The 22,663-nt window shown below is 29.6% G+C and overlaps 1 protein-coding gene across 1 annotated transcript; it reads right to left on the bottom strand.

Annotated features, from left to right (window-relative positions):
• Positions 1-7,327: 7,327 nt before the first annotated feature.
• Positions 7,328-9,215, bottom strand: LOC122578210 (transcription factor MYB16-like). The gene is made up of 3 exons (XM_043750119.1): positions 8,912-9,215; positions 8,647-8,776; positions 7,328-8,382 (listed from the first exon to the last, which is right to left on the bottom strand). The coding sequence occupies exons 1-3, from the start codon at positions 9,042-9,044 to the stop codon at positions 7,518-7,520; spliced, it is 1,128 nt and encodes a 375-aa protein (XP_043606054.1). The 5' UTR covers positions 9,045-9,215; the 3' UTR covers positions 7,328-7,517.
• Positions 9,216-22,663: the final 13,448 nt, after the last annotated feature.

Genomic DNA, 22,663 nt, shown 5'->3' with positions numbered 1-22,663 from the left:
ACAAGTGCCCCTTGAAGGCACGGTAATGGGATCCCCCATTGGTTTCAAAGTTTGCCATAAACTCAATGGTAAATACAACCTTTATAGCCCATAGTCCCACATATTCAACACTGTGTTTATTCAAGTACAACGTCAACAACAATGTATAATCCCGTCACGATAAAGTTGAGATGTACTCAATTTTTAACATCGTTGAACATTTTACTAACGTGGGGCCTCAACCAATAGTTTTTTCTGTATGTAGTCCGTCAATTGAAAAACCGAAACTACCCCTTAATCATTTTACGGAGTAAAAGCTTAATTAATTTTTTTAATAGTTGTTTGTTGTTTTTTGTTTTATGCTAATACATAAAAATTACCTATTGTATTATCAATGTTTAGAACTGACAAGTATAAACTACAAGGGAGCAGGGAGCGGTAGCTCTCGTGGGACGGAGCAAATCACCATTTTAGACATTAAACCCCACCCACAACTTCCCCCTCTTCAACAAATATGTTTATAAGAGAAGAAAAAGAAAAGAGGATGATGAAGGAATAAGAACATGAGAGTTGAAAAGAATATGGGTAATATAAGAGTTCATTTTTTCAAATCAAGATTTTTTACATTTTTCGTTCCTGAAGCAGGGGCAGAACTACATTAAAGGGAGGTGTAACCCGGCTACGGGTCCGCTCAACCCATATCGTGTAAATTTTTCCGAAATACGTTGATTTTTTTTATTGGTACTACGGGTTAACGAAATTTGGGATACGGGTCAATGTGGATGACTTTAAACTTTTAAATGATTTTTATAGCAACAAGCTTATACATTTGTATTTTAGTAACTAAATGGAAAATATTAACCAACAAAAGTGCTAAAACTCTTATAGCATACTAAAAATGGCAAAAAATCGTTAAAAATGTTTAAAAATTGTCACAATCTAGTAATTAGCGTTACTTTGCATTAATATGAAGCCAGTGTTAAAAAATTTGTGCTACTGGTGACGGGTCACTCGTAATCCTGGTTTCGCCACTGTCCTGAGGTTGTTTATTTATTCACTTTTGGTCTTAAAGGTGAAAATGACCGAAATACCCTCACGTGTTTGTCACGTGAGGGGGGTTGACGGCCAAAAATGGATAGTGTTAGGGCGCGGAGTGTAAACTGAAAAAAATAACCAACTTTAGAGGGGTTTTTGTAGTTAATTTCCTTAAGGATAATAACTGAAAATCTTGTAAAGTTGAAAGACCAAAAATATAATTTTCTCATTAAAAAAAAAAAAAAAAACTTGCAAGTGAAATGGTGAGGCTTTCAACGAAAACCACGATAACTTTACCAACATTATTAAACCGTTTTCAACGCAAGAGTATTGTGCACAATAACTTTATTTTTGGATATGCCTAGCATGAAAACAAGACCAATCTGCCATTCTACCAATCAAGTACAATACATAAGTTGGGGTATCATAAATAAATTTTTGAGCAAAGAATTGAAGTGATGGTTATATCTTGTACTAAGTTAGTTACCATTACAAAAAAAAAAAAAACCCTTTTCTTTTTGTCTCCGTTATTAATGTAAAATGTACTTCTAAAAGATTGACTCGAAAACGGTTATCAAATATGCGATAAGAGGATTGATTAGATTGCTTAATCAAACAGAATATCAAAATCGTGTACTTCCTTTTATTCCTTTCTATTTCAGTTGAACTTGTTATTTATGTAATTGGTAAGTTTTTAAACGGCCAAATAACATAATTGTCCGGGTATTCTATACAGAATGATCAATTGGCGAAAGGTTAACATTAGTTGGCCAATCCAGCCGTACAAAGCACCAAATTACTCCAGATGCCAAAAATACCTGATAACTCGCTCACCCTTAGTCACATTGATGAGTTATTGGTAAAAACTCGCTTTATCAAGCCGGATCTTTTATCATTGGGCTCCACTCCATGTCATTTCAGGCTAAGCCCGTTTGACACGTACTTGGTAATAAATAAATATAGAGCAATTGAAATCGAATAAGTAAGATGTAAGAACAATCGTGTACGTACATGGTAATAAATATAGAGCAATAACAACATTTAATAGTACAATGGAACAATCTATTATAATGGGCCGCTTTTATAGGTGAATAAAATCCGTAACTAATAAAAAACATAGAAAAGGCTAAAATGAAGACTCCCGTTCACAAAAAGTGTCAACCAAGTCTTATGAGTGTAGAGTAATTTAATAACAATTACGTATTTTTTAAGCACAACTGAAATGATGTTTAATTCATTGCATCCTATATTGTTTCGCATGAAAGATAATCTTTTATGAACGAACAGTATTTTGCTTCTCAAATTTTGTAATATATGCTGAACATATGTCACATAAACCTGACCATGTTGCAATCCGACCACTAATTAACTTATGCAAGAGTTGTCAACTTGTCATCCTAATTAGAGGAGAAGCAACTCTTAATTAATAATCCCAACCTAAAATCATGATTTAGAAACATCGTTATATGAAACATCGTTCTCTTGACTCAAACCTAATTATATATCAAACCCTTGACATTCGCCAATTATCTATGCACTACTAGATATATAAACGTGGAATTTATGGGTTTTTATGTAAGTAATAGACTAATTTAGAATTATAATCAAAATTTTAGCAACCATTAATTTGTTAAATGTAATATATATTAAGAGAAAAGCTTCACTTACCAAAAAATTCTTATAAAATAGCTTGCATTCACCATTCTCATGATAAAAAAAAAATGGAATGAAGAAGAAGAAAAAAAAAATACTCATTTAAATGAATGTTTTTTTAAGTATATTAGTCTAACTTATCTTTCTCTGCATTCACGCAATCTAGCATACTACTGAAGTGAGCGAAAAAAGACTTAAGAAATAAGAAGAACAAGGGACTAGATTATATATGTACGAACAATTTATTACGTCTCTAAGTTACGGTGGAGGGAGTATACGTGTATGTATGTATATCCGTATATCATCCACCCCCTCCCTCATTTATGAGTTGTGACACTATTTCCACCCCTCCCACCCTTAGACGTCTCCCCTTCCTTTCCCAATTACAAGGAAAGTTTCTTCCCTCCCATTTATTTTTTTTAAACTTCAATTTTTATTTAAATATAAATTAAAAACCAATACAATAATACTAAAAATATTAAAACAATTAGGCAAAACTAGCTGGTGGCTAGTTTTGGCTAGTTTTGCCTAATTGTTTTATATACAAGTAGTTGTAGTTGAAGTTTTATATATTTATACTTTATTATAAGACAAACTATTATCTCATCTTTACAACTTTCTACCTTTAAAATACTCAAAATACCTTTAATTTTCAACACATTCTTAATTTACACACTAAATTTATCCAATCTATCCCTAAAATATTTTTCAACTATAATTATCCAAACTATATATCTTCTTTATTCATTAATTTAAATATTTTCATCTTATATTTCTATAATATTCTTAATAAAATTATTTATAAAAAATATATCGCTTAACTATAAAATAATTGCACTACCATTTACATTAGTTACTTTTAGATTAATAACCACATCGTTACCACGCACCACCACCACCATCACCACCCGTTGTCGCCGCATTGCGCGGTACCCATCTCATATATATAGATTTAGATTAGATGTTTGGCATAACAATATAGGGTTTAGTATCTAGGGGTGTAAGTAACTTTTACACTTTTTTTATTTTATGAATGTAACTTTCATTTGGTTCATTGTATGTAACTAACCCGCTAAATTGAACGATTGATGTAAAAGTGTATATGTGGTGCACCATACGAGTTGCCACGTAATATTTTTTTATTGGTCAACGTACAAATTTTACATTAATTGCAAATTTAGCGGGTTAGTTACATACAATAAACCAAAATGAAAGTTACATTCACACAATAGAAAAAATATAAAAGTTACTTACACTTCCAAATACTTAACCCTAACAATATATATAAACTGACAAGAATAAATATCAAGTAAAAATATACTCTTTGTGTCCCATTTATGTATCTTAGTTTGACTTTCAAAATATATAAATAGATTGAGTTTTTAATGTATTTTTGAATAATAAAAATTTCATCAACTATTATAAAATACAAACAAATATCTTTACGGTAAAAATTAAAAAATAAGATTAAAGTTAAGCTATGAGACGCATAATAAATATTCTACGTAAAGTTTAAGGTACGTAAAGTTTAAGGCAATATAGTGTACATTGTGTCAATTAATATTTTATATCATAATGATTAATTACATTACACTTTATATAAAACTTAACATCATATTTGACATAAGAAAAATATTGTGTTTTTTTTTCTTTGACAAATACAATGATGGCAGGGATAAACTTGAATATCAGGTCACAGACTCAGACCCTCCTTTCTATTCACATTCTTAATATACAATACTACAATTTTATTTCTATGTCTAACAAGAAAACATATATTAATAAATATCGAAGGTCGTTAGTTGTTGCTATATAGTCAACCGTATATCGTACGAGTATTAATATTAGTAGACTAAAATCATTATTTTTAACGAAATTAATTATCATGGAAGAAAAAAAAATTCAATTGAAGACGAAAAGTAAACTAAACAATTGAATACGAATCGAAATGCAGAATGAAATGTTAAAAAAAAAAAAATGCAGCATGAAATGAGTTTATGGTTCAAACTGGTTTCACCGTGGTGAATTGGTTACATGTCATTCTAAAAGTCTGAATTTACTCCAGTATAAAAAGGGTTTCTTGCTCTTATTGGATTTTTCATGTATGGAGGCGTTGGGCTCGATCCCCATATAATACATTTTGTGTATTTATTAACTTAGGAGTAGACTAATAATATGCTGTTAAAAAAAATTATATATTGTTTATGTGAAGAGAAAGTTCAACAAACGATCCTATAGGTAGTTTATGACTTTAGTGTATATATTATATAAGAAACAGTTCATATAAGAACAATTTGATTTGAAAAAATCCTGAGAACTTTTAAATTATAACTTATAACTTGGTATGTTCATATTTGTATGAGGGGACACTTTTAAAAGTTTGTTATACTTATAAGAGTCGTATCCGATAATGTGGACAAAATTGGGTCCTAACTCGGGAATAGAAAATGAACCATCAAAAGAATTTTGTTCCTCACACCATATGTAACACTTATATTTAAAAACTACCAGTTTTTTTTTAATATATATAGACAACACACGACGGACATAATGCATAAAACCTGAAAAATATAGCATTTTATGAAATAACTAACTTATATATATCTTTCCTACATAACTACTATGATTATTATAATTAGTTTTTTTTGTGATAAATATATATAATAACTTGAAAGAAATTAGTTTTTCCATAACAGTTACACTATTAATGCATTACACATTTTTACATACACAATTAAAGAAAACTTTTTCTTTAAACTTTCTTTATTTTTTCTATTGAAAATTACTAAAACAACTCAAGTTTTTTATTATCCCAATAAAAACGACAATCTATCTCAAAATTAATATTTCGATGACTAATGACTTCTAAAAAATATGCTTATGACAACAAGGATAATATTTGTATGTATGCCTATTTATTTTTTCTTATTTGAAGGGGAAAAAATACAAATATACCATTTAAATTTTAGAAATTTACATTGTAGCAAAATTGGAGTGAGGGCAGCGGGTCAGTTGCCCCCATAGTAAAACCGTCCCTTGATATGAAGAGAGCCGTTGAGAGTTTCTCCGACTTCTCTCTTGATATGAGATAGAGAGATCTCCTCTTCTCCTTCGTCTTTGCTCTAGTTAGCCGTTGAGACTATTTTTTCACGGGTAATTCCCTAGGCCAGAGGTCCTTACATTGGATAGGGATAAAGTTGTTTACGTCATACTTATTATTACATATGTTTATATGTGAATGGAGATAATGATTCTCATATGAACACTAACCAGACATGTATGTGTGCACAAATAAAATGCATCTAATATATTAAATATTTTGTTGTAAAAAAAATATCCAACATTTTTCTTGAAAAATAAATTTTTCCTAGAAGGATACTTGGTGCATTAGTTATAACTTATATTGAATGAGTGCCTTTACCACACATACTAGAGAACCCCATTTAGCATGCCTATACGGTAAATTCATAATAGCTGCAAATTTGTTCGAATATGTAGATCGACTAAATAAGTTTTGTCCTCCTTCAAAAAAGAAGTTTAATTAGAACTTTTACCCTTGGATTTTTCACACCTCACCACAAGTATTATATTATTCTAAATACACTATACACATAGAAATGTATACATATATCTTTTAGATTTCAACATATATACACACTTACTTACATATATAAACAATAACTAGTAAAGTTCATAAAATCATGTCCCATTGGACCTTTATTAATTATATGGAATAAGACGTGGAACTAACCGCTATAAATGCCTTCTATTCTGTGAATTGTAAATGCACTTCAAATAATTCATCACTATTCTTTCATTATTATTATTATTATTATTATTATTATTATTATTATTACTCACTACATAAGGAGGGTCTGTTTTCTTATGACGACAGAGACACAGAGTATTTAGTGACACATTAAAAGTGTCACTAAATAATGGTTTAATGATATTTTTTTAAAGGGTAGCTAAAATATTTGAAATCCGATATAGATACTCGTATTGTATATGTTGCCCCAAAAGTATTTTCAAACCTGAACTTTAGTGAGTGTAGTATAATTTTTTTCCAAAAGTATTATTAAATCTGAACTTTACTTAGTGGCATTCTCAAAAAGTGTAGTATAACTTTTCACTATAGTTTTTCACATACTCATCGTAAATTTTGATCTGTTAATCTAACTTTGGATTTCCTTCTGAAGATTACCTTGGATGAAAATTATGTAATAGTAATGTTTGATTGTTTGACTATATTATCGAGTACAAATAATACAAAGTTATAGTATTTAGATGCAACTTTAAGTTAAAATATACCTTTTTACATTAGAAATTCCGAACACAGGCATAAATATTGAAATTAGAATTTCGAAAAATTAAAATTTTTGATACGGGTAAATTAAAGAGCATGACTAATGCACTAATTAGTAATTCTCCGTAGAAAGCAATGCATGTGGAAGCATAGGAAAAAATAAAAAAGGTGAACAATTGTACAATATATAGAAATAATTGAAATCGAAATATGGATCATCAATTTGGAGTACTGGAACATTTTTTACCTAAATTTTTCCAAAAAGTGGTTGGAAACTTTAATATTGTTTGATTAATATTGCAACTGGTTAGATACATACAATTAGAAGATCTAGATAGTGCAAGAGATTGAAGATTAGGGCTAATATAAACATTTTGTAGATAGTAAGTAACATAAGTTTGAATTATTACACACTTACTAAGCTCAAAAAATCCTAGAAATTAACATGTTTCTTACAACACACTTGCAAGCGTTTCAATCTGATTGCTTTTGGTCTGGGAAATCAACAACAAAAAAAAAAGGCTAGTGATCGATGGTTGGTTTTCTAAAACATTGGTGGTTCTTGTAGTGAAGAATTCACCAAATCAAGAATGTTGTTCCAATAATTCTTGTTATTGTCTTCGTAGTAGTTGTTGCTGGCTCCATTGGGTCCGAGACTAGTGCTTGATTCACCACTAGCAGCACTTTGTAAGTTACGATGATTGTTGCCAGTGCTCGAACTGCTTAATAGAAGATCTGTAAAATTTTCTAAAAAGTTTCCACCAGACAATTGCTCATTCTTGCTATCATCTATGAATGGCATGTTGATTCTATTAAACCCTGGATCTGATTTTTCCGCTTGATTTTCGCCTTTGTATTCCCATTCCTCCCCACACTCTTCACCGGTTGTGTCACAAGATCCTGCAGAATTCCCACCAACAAACTCGAAAAAATTAGTGGAACTTTCTCCCACACATGTGGTGGAAATTGTGGAAGTTGGTGATTCCAAATCGCCGTTTCCATTCCAACCGTCAACGTCATTGTGCGTTTTGCCGCAAACCCTATTCCATGCCTTCAATATGTCAAGACACCTAGTAGGTGCCCTAGACTCTGACGCCAACAAATTAATAGAGGCCGACGGAGATTTAATTTGTCCTACCTGATTTTCAGTTGGGATTGTACACTGAAGCTTAGATTGTTTGACCAATCTAGCTTCAGCCTCGAGCCTGGCACTCTCCCACTGTGCCATGTGGCTCAAGTTTGCCACACTCTTTGATTGACCATCATTAGACAAAAGGGTGTCATTTTTTGGCTTGTGGCTCACTGGATCTATACCCATTTTCGTTAACCTTTTCTTGAGATGAGTATTCCAATAGTTCTTTATTTCGTTATCTGTTCTTTTCGGCAAGTGAGTTGCTATAGCCGACCACCTATAAACAAACATTATCAAATTAGACTTGTTATATCATATATATAATAAGTTACTAGACATATTTCATGATAAAACAATGGTTAACTATCACCAACAAATTACAATCTATATTGTAGCATGAAAGTTTAGTGTATATATGGTTTTACTATAATTATAAACATATCAACAATGTATTTTTCAACATAAAATTACATATCATGCTCTAAATGCTATACATTCTAGAATTAAAAAAAAAGGTTAGCTAGAAATCAAGTAAAAATACCTATTACCCAAGAGAGCATGAAGTTGAATAATAGTTTGTTCTTCTTGAAGGGTAAATTTGCCTCTCTTAATATCGGGTCTAAGATAATTCGTCCATCTTAACCTACAACTTTTCCCACATCTTTGCAACCCTGTTACATATTTTTCATATCAACATTTTGTAAGACAATGCAATAAAAATAAATAATTTTGTCTCTCATATATAATACATTCAATCAAAACATATATAAAAGCTAGCTAAAGGTGAGTGAATAAAGAAAATTAACCAGCTTTAGTAGGCAATGCTCGCCAACTTCCATGACCATTTTCTTCAATGTATGCTAGTAGCTTTTGATCTTCTTCGGGAGTCCATGGTCCTTTCTTTAATCCAACTTTATCACAACATGGAGATCTTCCCATTTTCTTATATATACTTTATTTTATTTTTTTTAATATATTTGTAAATATGTATACACTACTATAAGAAACATAAAAAAGAAGTGATATATAGTCACCGAAAACCGTCGTTCGTCGGCTATATATTTTGATTTGCCTTTGTATTTCAAAAGGTTAAAACAAAATGTAAGGTTTGAATTATTTCCATTTATACACTTGCAACTACACATGTCCATAATTTACCAATGTATATATAGTACATGCCCTTAAAGGCTTACAATAAAGACTATTTGACTCCACAGTCATGGCTCATGTGGTCATGAATATATATGTATTATTTTAACATAAACTTACAATAATTTAACTATAAATGATTATTTATAAAATCATTTACTAAAGTTAGGTAATGAATCTGTTCATATAATGAGTTCTGCAAACCATTTAAAACCTAATTTATGTGAAATAATGTATGCTGCTAGTGATGAGTAATTATGTACAAAAGATAAAAATTATGTCGGTAGTATTATATGTGATTATCAACCATTTGGACTATCAAACTTCTTTTTTCCCCTAGTTAATAAAGAGTAAATTAACTCCAAATACCGTCTTCTACGGGTTTTGGGTTTCAATACCATTTTTGACAGTGTATGGGGAGGTTGATATGTAGAGAAGCTGCTTCCAGGTTCTATCAAAGATAGAAAATGATCTCCAGCCTTGCTAAACATAAGGATCGAATATATGACCTCTATTTCCAGAGACAAAAACTCCAACCACTGATCCAACCCAATTGGTTTATATTTATGTTTGAACATTAATTAAATTGTTTTATTGCTGACATATTAGTCCTATTTTTTTTAATTAGTTTTGTTATTATTTTTTTCCCGAACAACAAACTAATTTAAATACTCGGCACTTTTCCAGGTTCTTAGAATATTAAAACACTAGATTAAATAAAAATATAATACCTGATAGTTACATTATCATTCACAATTTATGGTATAGAAAACTGTTAAATTACGATTGATACAAACAATAAAATTATACCTTATGAATATATGATCACGTCAAATATGTTAAATCATGAATAATGAAATATAAATATTTGAAAATCATGAGAATCTTTTTTATGATATACTTGGTTTGTTTCCCGCGCGTTGCGTGATTGTTAAAAAATCTTTTAATAAAATTCGATACAAACATTTTTAATTTATTTACTACTATATTTTAATTTTTTTTAATGTGGAAAGAAATAAAACAAAGATAAAATATCAAATGCATTGAGCAATCTAATAACATTCATATGATGAAAAAAAATTAGTATTTCAATAAAGGGAGAAGCAACAACGTTGTTGAAAAAAAAGTCGGATTTTTATTATGTATGATTGATAATACAAACTTACTAGTAAAACGAAGTATTATTCAGACTAATTAGTGAACATTATAAGTTTTATTGTGTTGGTTTAACATTTAAAAACATGTAAACGTACATACACATGGATAATTATATAAATCAACAAATTGTATGATATTGAATACATGTTTAATATGTCAAATGAATAAAAATAATGAAAATAAAATAAATTGTAGCACATTATTTTGCTAGAACACAATCATATTAATGGCATTGGGTATTGGGTGTTGTACGTAAACGTTTCATAGTTTTTAAAATTGTCATGTCATCTTTAATTCTATATAATGGCTACATATAGAATAATTACGTACAAACATAAAAATAATCAATACTTTGTTAAAAAGAAAATGATACGAAGATGATATGATTAATTTAGTTAAAAGATTTGAATGTAATTATTATAAATTAATTTTTGTTTTTTTATACGGAAGAATAACAAATCTATTTATAAATATTTTCTGCTTGTCGTGCAAATAATTTTTTTTAGATTACATGCCTAGTTACTTGTCATATATAATATGTCTAAAATATAGTTAATTATTTTGAAATAATTACTTTGATTACAAAACAAACGAATTTCAATTTCCATATTGGATTTTGAAACAATTTTTATGTTTAAAAAGTTTTTCAATTTCCATATTAGATTTTGAAACAATCTTTATGTTTAAAAAGTTCACATACAGATATATCTAACTTGATAAATAAAGAATAAATATTGTGAAAAACATATGAAGATGACACATAGACTAAATACTACGTGGCAATGTTTAAAGACAACTTTAGGTTGAGATGGATAGTTTTAGAATGTTAGAATTCCTACTGTTTTATTATGTGTATAGATATAGATATTTCTTTAAATATGATATAATAAACACTTATTCACAAAAATAAATATAATATAATAACCAATCTCATTTGGAAAATGATGTGACTAATTTATACCCATTACCCACATCGTTATTGACTATTTTAATATATGTTTTTAGTCGTTTTTGTATGCATTTGGCGCGTTTATGGTGTTTGTTAGTGTTTACCAGTTATAAACGGGTTACGCGTCCATTTGGTACATTTTCGAGTGATTATTGACCAGGAAGTACGTTATATTGATGAGAGTTGATTTGAGTGGATGAGACGGCAGAGCTTAGCAAGTAATCGAGACCGAAATAAGTTGGTTCTGTACAAGCTCTTGACTGCGCCGCAGTAGGGATGCACTAGCCTACTGCGCCGCAGCCCAGATCCACGGAGTTTATTAGGATTTGCCCCATTGCGCTGCAGTGGGGATGGCAACAGAAGGACTGCGCCGCAGTCTGTTTAAGAAGAAAAGAAGCCGTGGATTCATACTGCGCCGCAGTGGTGATTACACGAACCACTGCGCCGAAGTCAAGGTCGACCAATACCTCACTGCGCCGCAGTGAGGGAAGTCTTAACCCCACTGCGCCGCAGTGGGTGCACGGGGGAATCAGACCTGCCTTCTTTCTGCATCAGATTTTGGAGGAGTATAAATAGAAAATCCCTAGGTCGAAAATCACTATCAAAAATCTTTCTAGGAGCTATTCTACAAGGGTTCTTCTTCCTCCAATCAAGATTATTTCTTAGGCGGATTCGTTGAAGATTCACGGGCACCCATCTAGATCGTATCTACTTATTGTCTTGCATTTTATTTTCTTCAAACAATTGGTACATCATGTTTCTCTTCTATTTTATTCATTATTGTGAATTGATCATGAGTGGCTAACTGTTTAATCATCCACCTTGATGAAACTAGACGGATAATGTGATTGCAAAAATTTTAATTCAAAAGGGTTTATTTAATTATCGTTGTTTAGTGATCTTGATGATATTAATTCTTTTCATTAATTAATTTCGATATTGGTTGCATATGATTCTTCGTTGGTGGTACCAGTTGAATGTGTATGTGATTTTAAAATGGTTACTTGTCTATAAGTAATTATCACTAGTTCATGGTATGGTAGTGAATATCGTTTTTAAGAAAAGATTAATTTTGTCAACGTGATTGATATCGGTTGGTGGTACCACGTTATTGTCACATAGGTTCAATTGATGATTTGATAGTCAATAAAACTGATTGTTAGAAGAATTGTCTCGGTTTTGGTGGTACCGGCTTGGGTAATTCGACTAGTCGTTAGGTGATTCGATAATTTATTCATGGTTGGTGGTACCACGTGAGTAGCTTAACCTTGTCACGACTATCTTTAAATTCTAAAGAATTTGTCCTTAGTTAAATGCAATCACATTTGAAGTCGAGGGAAGTCAAGGTGGATGACTTTTAATTATACTGTCTGAACTGTTCTTTTAAATTTATGCAATCATTTTGCAAACCAATTTATTTAATTGTCAAAAGGAATTTCGAAGCAACACCCGTTTTCCAACCCATTTTACAAGCAACTAATCATTTCACAGTCCCTGAGAACGAACTCAGACTTACCTCTCAACTATATTCCAAACAATCGGGTCCACTGCCCGTGAGTGCGTAGTAGTGAGTTTTTGGGTAGTTTTAGTTTATAAATTTAAACCTCGATTTTGCACATCAGAAAAAAATAATTATCATTGAATTAATAAGAAAAAACATAATCTCTTATATAAATATAACAAGATTATTTTTAGAAGTGTTTTTTTATGTGTCATGCCAACAATTTTTCCTAGACTATTTTCTAAAAATATAGGATGTCATAATAATTTTTCATTTCTTTCAAAAATATTTTTTATATTAGGCCCTCATATCCTTTTTTTTTCAATTTACTATTCTAACCTTAGTTTTTTTAATTAGTATGAAAAATGATCGCATCCTAGCTCTTTATTTTTAATTTTATATCTGTTATTAATTTATGATAGTTACTTTTTATTTTTTTATCACCCTAATCGGTTTTACATATTAATGTTTATCTTTACATGTATGTTGCTATCTCCATATCAAATTATAATGTATCGACAACAATGCATACATATTTCTATATATTTTTTTTTGTTAAATTTATAAAAAAAGCGGCCCGGGTTTAACCTGATTAGCTAGTATAATGTATATAAACATCTTTATACTCATATAGACAAAATAATAAATATTGTAGTAATTAGGATTATAATTGATAATTAGGATAAAAATTGATTATTAATATCATACATGGCAACATAAATATAACAATTTAAATGGAAAAATGACACCTAATTAAAAGTTCAATGTGATAAAAACTAAAAAATTCACTTAGAAAAAAAAACAAATCCTCTTTTAATTATATAGAGATAAATGGTTGCTAAATAAAAAAGATTTGCAAATTTTAGAGATGGGCACAAATTATTTGCTAGCATCATCAATGTGATACAAACCTTTTTAATGATTATATTTAGGGTAAATTACAAAAATCATATCTGAGGTTTGTTCAAAACTACACTGGTCATACCTACAATTTAAAAATTACGCGAGTCATACATACTGTTGTCAAAAACTTATGCTAACCATACCTATCGCTGACGGTCGTCTATTTGACCGTTAAGTCAAGCCACGTGTTATGCATGTGAGGTATCAAAACTGTAATTTCGTGGATAATTCTGGTATTATCCTTGTAATTTATCATAAAAATAATTATTAAGAATTTTAGAGTTTTGTTTATACTTCATTTATTAAGTTAGGTAGATATGACATATATTATGAAACAATAATTTTTATAATGAAAAGTATATCGAGAAAAATAGTTGATACAAAAATACATTTATTATTAAACATGTCATTATTATTTTGTTATATGTGTATAATAAATATAACAAGAGTGAGAACCATCAAAACCACTAAAATTTTTACTTTTATATATTATTATTATATTATTATTATTATTATTAATTTATGATTTATTCTTTTTAATAAAAACCTATTTAAAAAAATATAATTTTAAAAAGAAATATAATTTTTTCGTATGGTTTGTTGACATCCCCTTTAGATTAGAGGGTAAAGCAATATCGAATACTCGTTACGATTTTAGAATATATCTTAAAATTAGCAATTTGTAGTATTTTGTGTTTAAAGTTCCAGGGTTAATCGTTAGTCTAATCTTATAATTTCTAAGCCTAAACTTGTATCATATGATGACATCCTTTTATAATTTTTATAATTTTTATTTTGAAATAGATTTTTTTAAATATATATATATATATGTGTATATGTATATATGTGTGTGTAAATTTTAATATAGAATATTTACCCACTTTAATAAATGAAATTTAAATATAAATATCTTAATAATTTTTATTAAAGTGAATTACACAAATGATATCTGAAGTATACACAAAATTATGGTTTTGATACCTCACATGCACAACACGTGACTTGAATTAACGGCCAAATTGACGGCCGTCACTGATAGGTATGGTCAATGTAAGTTTTTGACAATGATGAGTATGACCCGCGTAATTTTAAAATTGTAGGTATGACCAGTGTAGTTTTGAACAAACCTCAGATATGATTTTTATAATTAATGCGATGTATACTTTTTATCCTAATTATCGTAAATATTTTGTGCGATGTATACAAACATTTTATCTTTCCCCTAGTCTACATTGTCACATATATATGAGCAACGATAACTAGATATATATCGTGTCACTGACGAAATGAAAGCAGTGTGCATGTGACACACTCATTTGGGGTAATGTTATAACTTGCGTGGAACATTATAGCTATGAACGTTATGTGTATGATCGAAACAAATATTTTCTTCATGAAAAATAATTTTTCTTGAACATAAATAATTAATTATTTTTTTTAAAAAAATCACCTAAGATTTGTGATAGTAACTACTTTAAATATATTTGTGCTATTAAAGACCTACACAGAAAAACTGCGTTAAATTCGTTAGTGGTAAATATGTTCGTCAATAATCCCACTGTAAATGACAATACCGTAACTAAATATTAGGTGATCAAATCATGGTTGGTGAGTCGAAGATCAAAGATTAAAGATTACTTAGAGTACGTTATTACAATTAATTTGTGTAAATGTATGCTTTCCATTTGAGTGTTTTGGCAGAGTAGTACATATATACTTTAAGATTTGGATCTGAAAAACATAAATTAATATCATTTGAACCATTTTTAGTATAATTTCTCGTTTAGATTTTTTTCACAAATTAAGAACATTAAACAATACATTTATCATAAAATTCATCAAGTGACATATTAAAGGTCTCTTTCAAAATCAACATCTCATTATTATAGTCAAGTGACATTAATTACGACAAATCTGCACTAATCTCGTTTTTTTTTGTCACAATGATTAGGGATAACATATGAAAATTGTTGTTTCTATGAGTGTGACTTCCTTAAAATAGATTAGTCGCTTGATCAGTAGTGCCAGTCTTATCTCGCAATTGATAAATTTACTCTTTATAATTTATGTGTCATTGTTAAACGCGTTAAAGTTACTTTGTAGCACATATGTGTGGTTTAAAGAGTATGATTTTGAATCAAGGCAGTGCGTAGATTATATTATCTGATTGCGAACTGGCAGTTTATTTAGTATTTTATTTGGTACCAAGATATTAGAAGTTGTCTCTGCTCAATACGAAATGACAGTCTAATACTCGATCATGTCTTTTAAGACTGTGACAGTTTATTAATTATTTGTTCATAACGATATATATATATATATATATATATATATGAGTGAGATATTTTGAGACCACCTCTTATTTTAGGACCAACTAGGACCATTGATTTTTGTACACTTCGGCGATGGACCCACAGAAAAATCATGTGTAAGTTAACTTACACATGTGTAAGTAACTTACACATGTGTAAGTTAACTTACACATGATTTTCTGTTGGGCCCGTCGCTAGAAAGTCTTAGTGTTTTTATAAAAAAGTCTTGTATATTGTAGTAGATAATGATGGTGGTGTGTAAGTTACGAAAATCAATGGTCCTTTTTTGGACTTTTTTTAATTGGTCTCAAATTATCTTTTATATATATATATATATATATATATATATTATTACATGCATGCAAGTTATTTACAGTATTTTAAAACGACATGATATATTCTTAGAATGAAGTATTTTATTATAATTAAACTATGAATTAACTAACGTTAGCTGACTTTTCAAGATAGAACAAGGCATCAACCTTTAAGATGAAAGCAGTTTAGTAGCCGATGAAGACTATCTTATTTTAGTGATATTAGTTTATTTTAGATTATGTTTTGGTTAGTTTATATAGTATTTGTAAGACTTTCGTATTTAAGTTTAAATTTTTATAGGTAGTCATTAGCATTGGAATTTAGACTGTAACATTCTTTCTCTCACTGTATCAAACAAAAAAAAATAATTTTTTTTTAAATACTTATTCTCGTTTTCACTCTTTCATTCTCCTATTACATTTTTATTTTCTAATTTCCACGTACCAAATACTCCTAAGAAGAGTTTACGAGAGGATAAAGGAGTCATTTCTATGACCTCATCAATGTTCATCATGTGCATCCAAAGTAACTGGACAACCCAAGTACATAACTTGTCCAACCGGGCCCCAACCACCAATGGACTATAAACGATTAGCAACCAGCCAACCACTCTATTGAAAATTTAATTAAAAGAAAACAAACTTGTAGAAAGATTGCCCTTCTAACAATCAAAATCATCAAATGTTGATTTTTACCATAAGTTAAAATGTGCATATTTGACATTAAACCTTCACATTAAAATGTTCGTAGTGGTATCAATAGATCCTAATAATAAAAAATCGTGATATTTAGTGTTATACTAAAGAGCTATATGCGTAATCCGTCGTTGGCGATGATATGATGCATGGTGGCAACGGTTACGACAATATTTTTGATATAAAAGTAATTGATATAGAAGAGATATTGTAGTAATTTAGAAGTTGAAAAAATTGTAATTATTATATTAAGGGTTTATTTTAATACATTACTTAAAAGAGGTGGATGCTAGGTTTTTGTTAAGGAGTATTTTGATTTTATCGGTTCTTTATACATTAAAAAATAGGAGTAGTTTGTTTTATATATCTTTACTACCCAAAAATCTTTGGGTATAAATGTTAGACATTTAAATTATGCAAATTTCTAAAATATAAATTTTCTTTTAGCCATAACCAATCCCATATTGTGTATATTCATATTTCCAGTAAAATTGTGATCAAACTCGTGATCCTAGAAACAATAATGTAGCAACCTATATGTTTTGGTAATATTGTCACCCTAATTGATTGATCAATCTTACGGTTAAAGGTAACCATAGTATCTCACGCCCTCTCATTTATATCTGTTGCCACGTGTGGATATAGATATGAGAGCCTAATCAAATGAGAACACACTTAAAATGAAAATATGGTGAGAACATTTAAAAACTTCATTTTGATACATTTACAGTCCATAAAACATAGTGTGTAACTAATTATTAATATTTAAGTGTTTAAAAATACATTGATCCGTCAAAATCGAGAAAATCATGTTTTTTGTTTTGTGCATCCATCTTGGATGTAGAATCATCAAAATGGATGCACAAAACAAAAAAACGTGACTTTCCGATTTTGATGATTAATGTGCTATTAATTGTTAAACACCTAAATAATGATAATGAGTTATACATTATGTTAGTTTTATAGACTTTTACAAAATGATGTTTTTAAGTATTTTTATTATAATCTCATGGTAAGGATGTCCCACTGGAAAACCATCCTATGATGTGATACGTTATGTAAAATTCATCTTTACATAGTTTAATTGAATGTCATATTTCATTGTGCGATATGAATTTTTTTAATAAGATTCTTTTAACATGAACTTACAAGACACATATTTAAGATGAACTAAAAATTTCTATATATAAAGATAACTAAATACATTTAATAGTATAAAACTTACCCCTTTAAGATTAAGATTTTTGTATTTCTTGAATACTAGTTAACTTAATTCAATGCTTTTATAGATGCGCGTTATGGTACAGTTAAAAAAACAGGAAATGATAAATTTACAACAACTTTTAATCATTTACAGCAAATCTTGCATAGTACAGTTGTACACTGTGCAATAAGTTTTATACCTTTGATGTAGATAGCTAAAACTTGTTGTATAAATATCACTCTATATTCTTTTACTTCTTTTAGAAACTTTGGTTGTTACATAAACAGAAAGTTCAAAGATATTGATATACTCCTAAACAGGCCGGCTTATTAGATTTTATTCTTTGTGCTTATGAACGTCATGTCATCTTTTTGTTCAATGTTAATTCGTTTGTGTTAACATGAAATGATTCATGTAGGAAGAATCATCTACTTGATTTATAGTCGATAAATTCTACTCTTAGTAAATTTACCTAAGTGCATCAACATTATATATGCATCAAAGTTAAGGCAATGCATATCAAGAATAAATATAACAAATGATTTAGTTCGTACACATTTGTATATATGATTAAAAGTTTCACATTTTGTTCAGAAGTTATAAGTTCACTTAATATATATAAATCAATATAAAAAAAAAATTCCAGCTTGCAGATTAATATTATTTGAATTCTATAGTTCTATTATTTTGGAAAGGATTAAAGTACTTACATTATCCGAAATTAGTACTACAATGCTTTCTCAAAATTCGATTTGATAAGAATACGAGTCAAGTTAATATGGGCAAATATACATATCTTTTTCCATGGATAGAGAGTATTTACTGGGCGTCACTGTTAGGCCAATGCTCAACAATAGTAGTAGAGTGCCCAGGCAAATTAAATGAGAAGTGGTGCTCTGTTCACGATAAGAATGTCTTTTTCAAAATGAATGAATAAATTCACTCGTTTCAATTTATTAGACTTTTGTAAAATTAAATACTCCGTATATTTATTTTTGTAAGGTACTAATCAAATATCACCACGCAAAGTTGTTTTAACCGGATCTATTTCACTCTATACATAATAGGAGGAAAACCTCCAATATTCTATTCAAAGACACTATTAGAAAAAACCGTATTTTTAAGACTTGAACTTGATCTCCTCAAATTTACATTTTCATGTAGAGACTTCCTTACCATTGACTAATTAAGCCAATGGTATGTATTTCCTTTTTCCATACTTCTTGAATCAATATAAAATTACGTGCTCAGAAACGAGGAAAAAAAATATAATGTAATCTAAGTAGTGTAAATAAAATGATGATGATCTGTAAAGCATCATTCTTAACCGTATACGGTCCCAGTGGCGGTACAAAACGGGGGGAAAGTGGTCCAATGTTCCCTTCATATTTTAAATTTTGTCATGTATTTTTAAATTTTTTAAAAACTTTTCATATATTTTTAAATTTTCCTATAGGTTTTGAACATTTTGACCCTTTTAGATTTGTTTTTCATCAATATTTTTATTTTGCCCCCTTTAAGATTTTTTCCTAGTATCGCCTCTGCGTACACCACCATACATTCTTCATATTATTGTATTGCACAATACCTTAATGCATGTATGGTAGTGTACGGTTAAAAGTTGTTGGTACAACTCACCACCCTAATCAGAAACCCATATATCTTTTTTGATGACCAATTAAAATAATGCCTGCACGCCCCCAATGGCTAAAAGTATGCATAACCTAGCTACTATTTTTAATGTACGAAGCCTTTATCCCACTTAACTTCACGATTCAGAGAAATTTCATCAACTCATGATACGCCCTTAAAGTCTTAAACACGACGATAAATTAATTGTAAACCCGATGCTTATTAAGATTTGAACTTGAATGTTCCTAAACCAAACTCTTATGGCAAGACTCTCCTTCAAAAACCTGTATGTTTATGGACAAGAATAAAGCAAACACGTACCAATACCTACATTATAAAAATACATTTTTTTCAATATATAACTAATCATCCTTGATTATTTTAACCCTAAAAAACCCATATATGTATATTGATTTTTAGTGGGGTCAAAACAACTTTTCTAAACTAAATTTTTTTATTAGTAAGACTGTTTGCATCATATATCTTTCGTATCTATTTATGTCGGGATTAAATTGGTTGGACAAAGCATTAAACTCTAGTGGCTGCAAAGCTGTATGTACGTATCACCAATTTTACTAGCTAGTAATGAAATTTTGAGAGGGATCGCTTGGGCCCGCTGAAAGCAACACTGTATCACCAATTTCAGTAAATATATTCATTATCATTGAATATGTTTTATGATGCTTAGTACGTGCTTGATGACGATCCTTTCTTGAAAACGTACTAACTGATGATAACTAGAAATTGATGAACAAACTAAATCAGGAATTATGTCATATGGGTCAAAAATTTTATATACGACAAGGGAATGTATAAAAATAATTTATGATGGCATAATAATTACGAGTTCAATTTGATTGATGATTTTTCCGTTGAAGAGGTTTATGTGTTTATCCATTGACTAGTTATGTATTGATCACCCAATATTTTCATCGGAGTGACTAGAATGATACAATTAGAATACATAATCTCTTTAAGTCAAAAGATCGTTGGTAAAAAGATTTCACTTGGAGTTTTTTAAATCTGAACTTTTAGAATTTTTTTTTTTTTTTCTTTTTCTTAAGAAAGGTGTATGGCATATTGGCATTTAGTACCCCCATCAAAGGACGTGGATGGAGTGAAACTCGAACGTACAATTCTCTCCGCCGTGAATCCGTGTTATTATTTGTGCAAAACTCCAACGGGCCCATTCCAAAGAAGTGGACTAAATAAATTGGTTGATATAAGCCTATTTGTAATTTTGGTGATAGCCCATTTCCATATTCAATTGTAATCCAGTGAATTTTTTGGGTATGTATTTATATATATTTTAAAATTCAAGTTTGGTTTGTGAGTAAATGTTACTGTTCCTAATTATTACTCTTTCTTATGTCTTATGTACAAATAGTTACTGCATGACACATACTTCATTATATTGCTGGCCACGTGTTTCTTTCGGCTTACGTGTCCTATTCTTTCCCTTTACGGTAGAAAACTAATAGTAACAATCCGATTTTTCTTTTTTGTCATAACTTTTTTCTCTCATTCACCACATATATGTCTTTTTATCTTTCTTCCATTTGCACAATCTTTAGCTGTCTGTTTAAAGTTATATACACCACGTATGTATTTCTATCCGTTCCTTTTCTTTAATATAAAACTTCGTTTATGTCAAATTACGACATGGCTGACTTTCAAAGCTTCATCTTTTATAGTGTTTCTGTATTATATTTATGTATTTCTTCTATATGCTTTACTTATACAGATGATTTATTGTAGCCTTGTAGGTAATATCAGAGTCGGCTTGAGGGTGGCTCATGAGGTGCATGAGAGCCAGGCCCAATCACAATTAAGGGCCCACCAGTTTTTCTTCTATATGCATATTCTTTATACCATTAAGACTTCATCATGTTTTGACGACCTAAAATCTTTTTATGGCTTTTTCAGTTTCTTCAATATATAATATAGCTTTTGTTTAAGCCAAATGTTGTTTCAACCGTTAGCCCTGTACTCCTAATATCACTATCGATTTAAATTTGTTAATCACTTGGTATTGCCGAGAGTTTTTTGTACACGAGTCCTGTATTTATTTCAATCCAATTTCAATATTTATATTTATATATATTTAAGTAATTCATTTAATTGTTTTTCAATTTAAGACAAATTATAGTTTAAGCTTCATCAATTAAAACGTGAATAGTTAACTATATAACCAACTCCACTTAGGTGGGTTGGTTAGGAGTATCTTCTAAATCAATTATGTGGGCTCCGGAGGTGAGTTTTCCCCAAGGTCTCAGGTTCGAGTCTTAGGTTTCTCATCTCAAGGTATTTTCCATGAGGAGAGGGTTGGAGGTCCAACGAATTGTTGATTAAAATTGTCTCCAACACGTCTGAATCGAAACTAACTTACAAAAAAAAAATTTTATTATTATATATTTATTTATATTTAAGTAAATATCATGAAGTTTCAAACTGATACTTTAGATAAGTTTATTCAAAAACATCGTTATGGTTCATACTTTGTTTTTAATGTCGAAAACATTTATTCCTTTTATATACTTTATAATTGACGGATTATTTCTAGGGCCTACATTTTATCTTCGAGCCACTCCTCAATTTTTTTTTTTTACCTTTTTGAAGACGGCACTGGGTAACATGTATATTGGAGTTTTGCCCATAAGGTACTTGATGAAATGCATATGTAACTCATTTGTATAGTTTACTATATATACGTAGTAATTACTTTTACATTTTATATAAT

Source organism: Erigeron canadensis, chromosome 8, assembly GCF_010389155.1.
Source record: "Erigeron canadensis isolate Cc75 chromosome 8, C_canadensis_v1, whole genome shotgun sequence".
Taxonomy (NCBI): Eukaryota; Viridiplantae; Streptophyta; class Magnoliopsida; order Asterales; family Asteraceae; genus Erigeron; species Erigeron canadensis.
The sequence above is the reverse complement of the archived record's forward strand: the minus strand, read 5'-3'. Positions and strand labels throughout refer to the sequence as shown.

Bases quoted from the DNA above. Each gene is read 5' to 3' on its own strand.
- LOC122578210 (XM_043750119.1), bottom strand. From the start codon at position 9,044: ATGGGAAGATCTCCATGTTGTGATAAAGTTGGATTAAAGAAAGGACCA. The intron at 8,777-8,911 runs GTTAATTTTCTT...AATATGTAACAG, and splicing joins AGCATTGCCTACTAAAGCTG to GGTTGCAAAGATGTGGGAAA. The intron at 8,383-8,646 runs GTATTTTTACTT...GTTTGTTTATAG, and splicing joins CATGCTCTCTTGGGTAATAG to GTGGTCGGCTATAGCAACTC.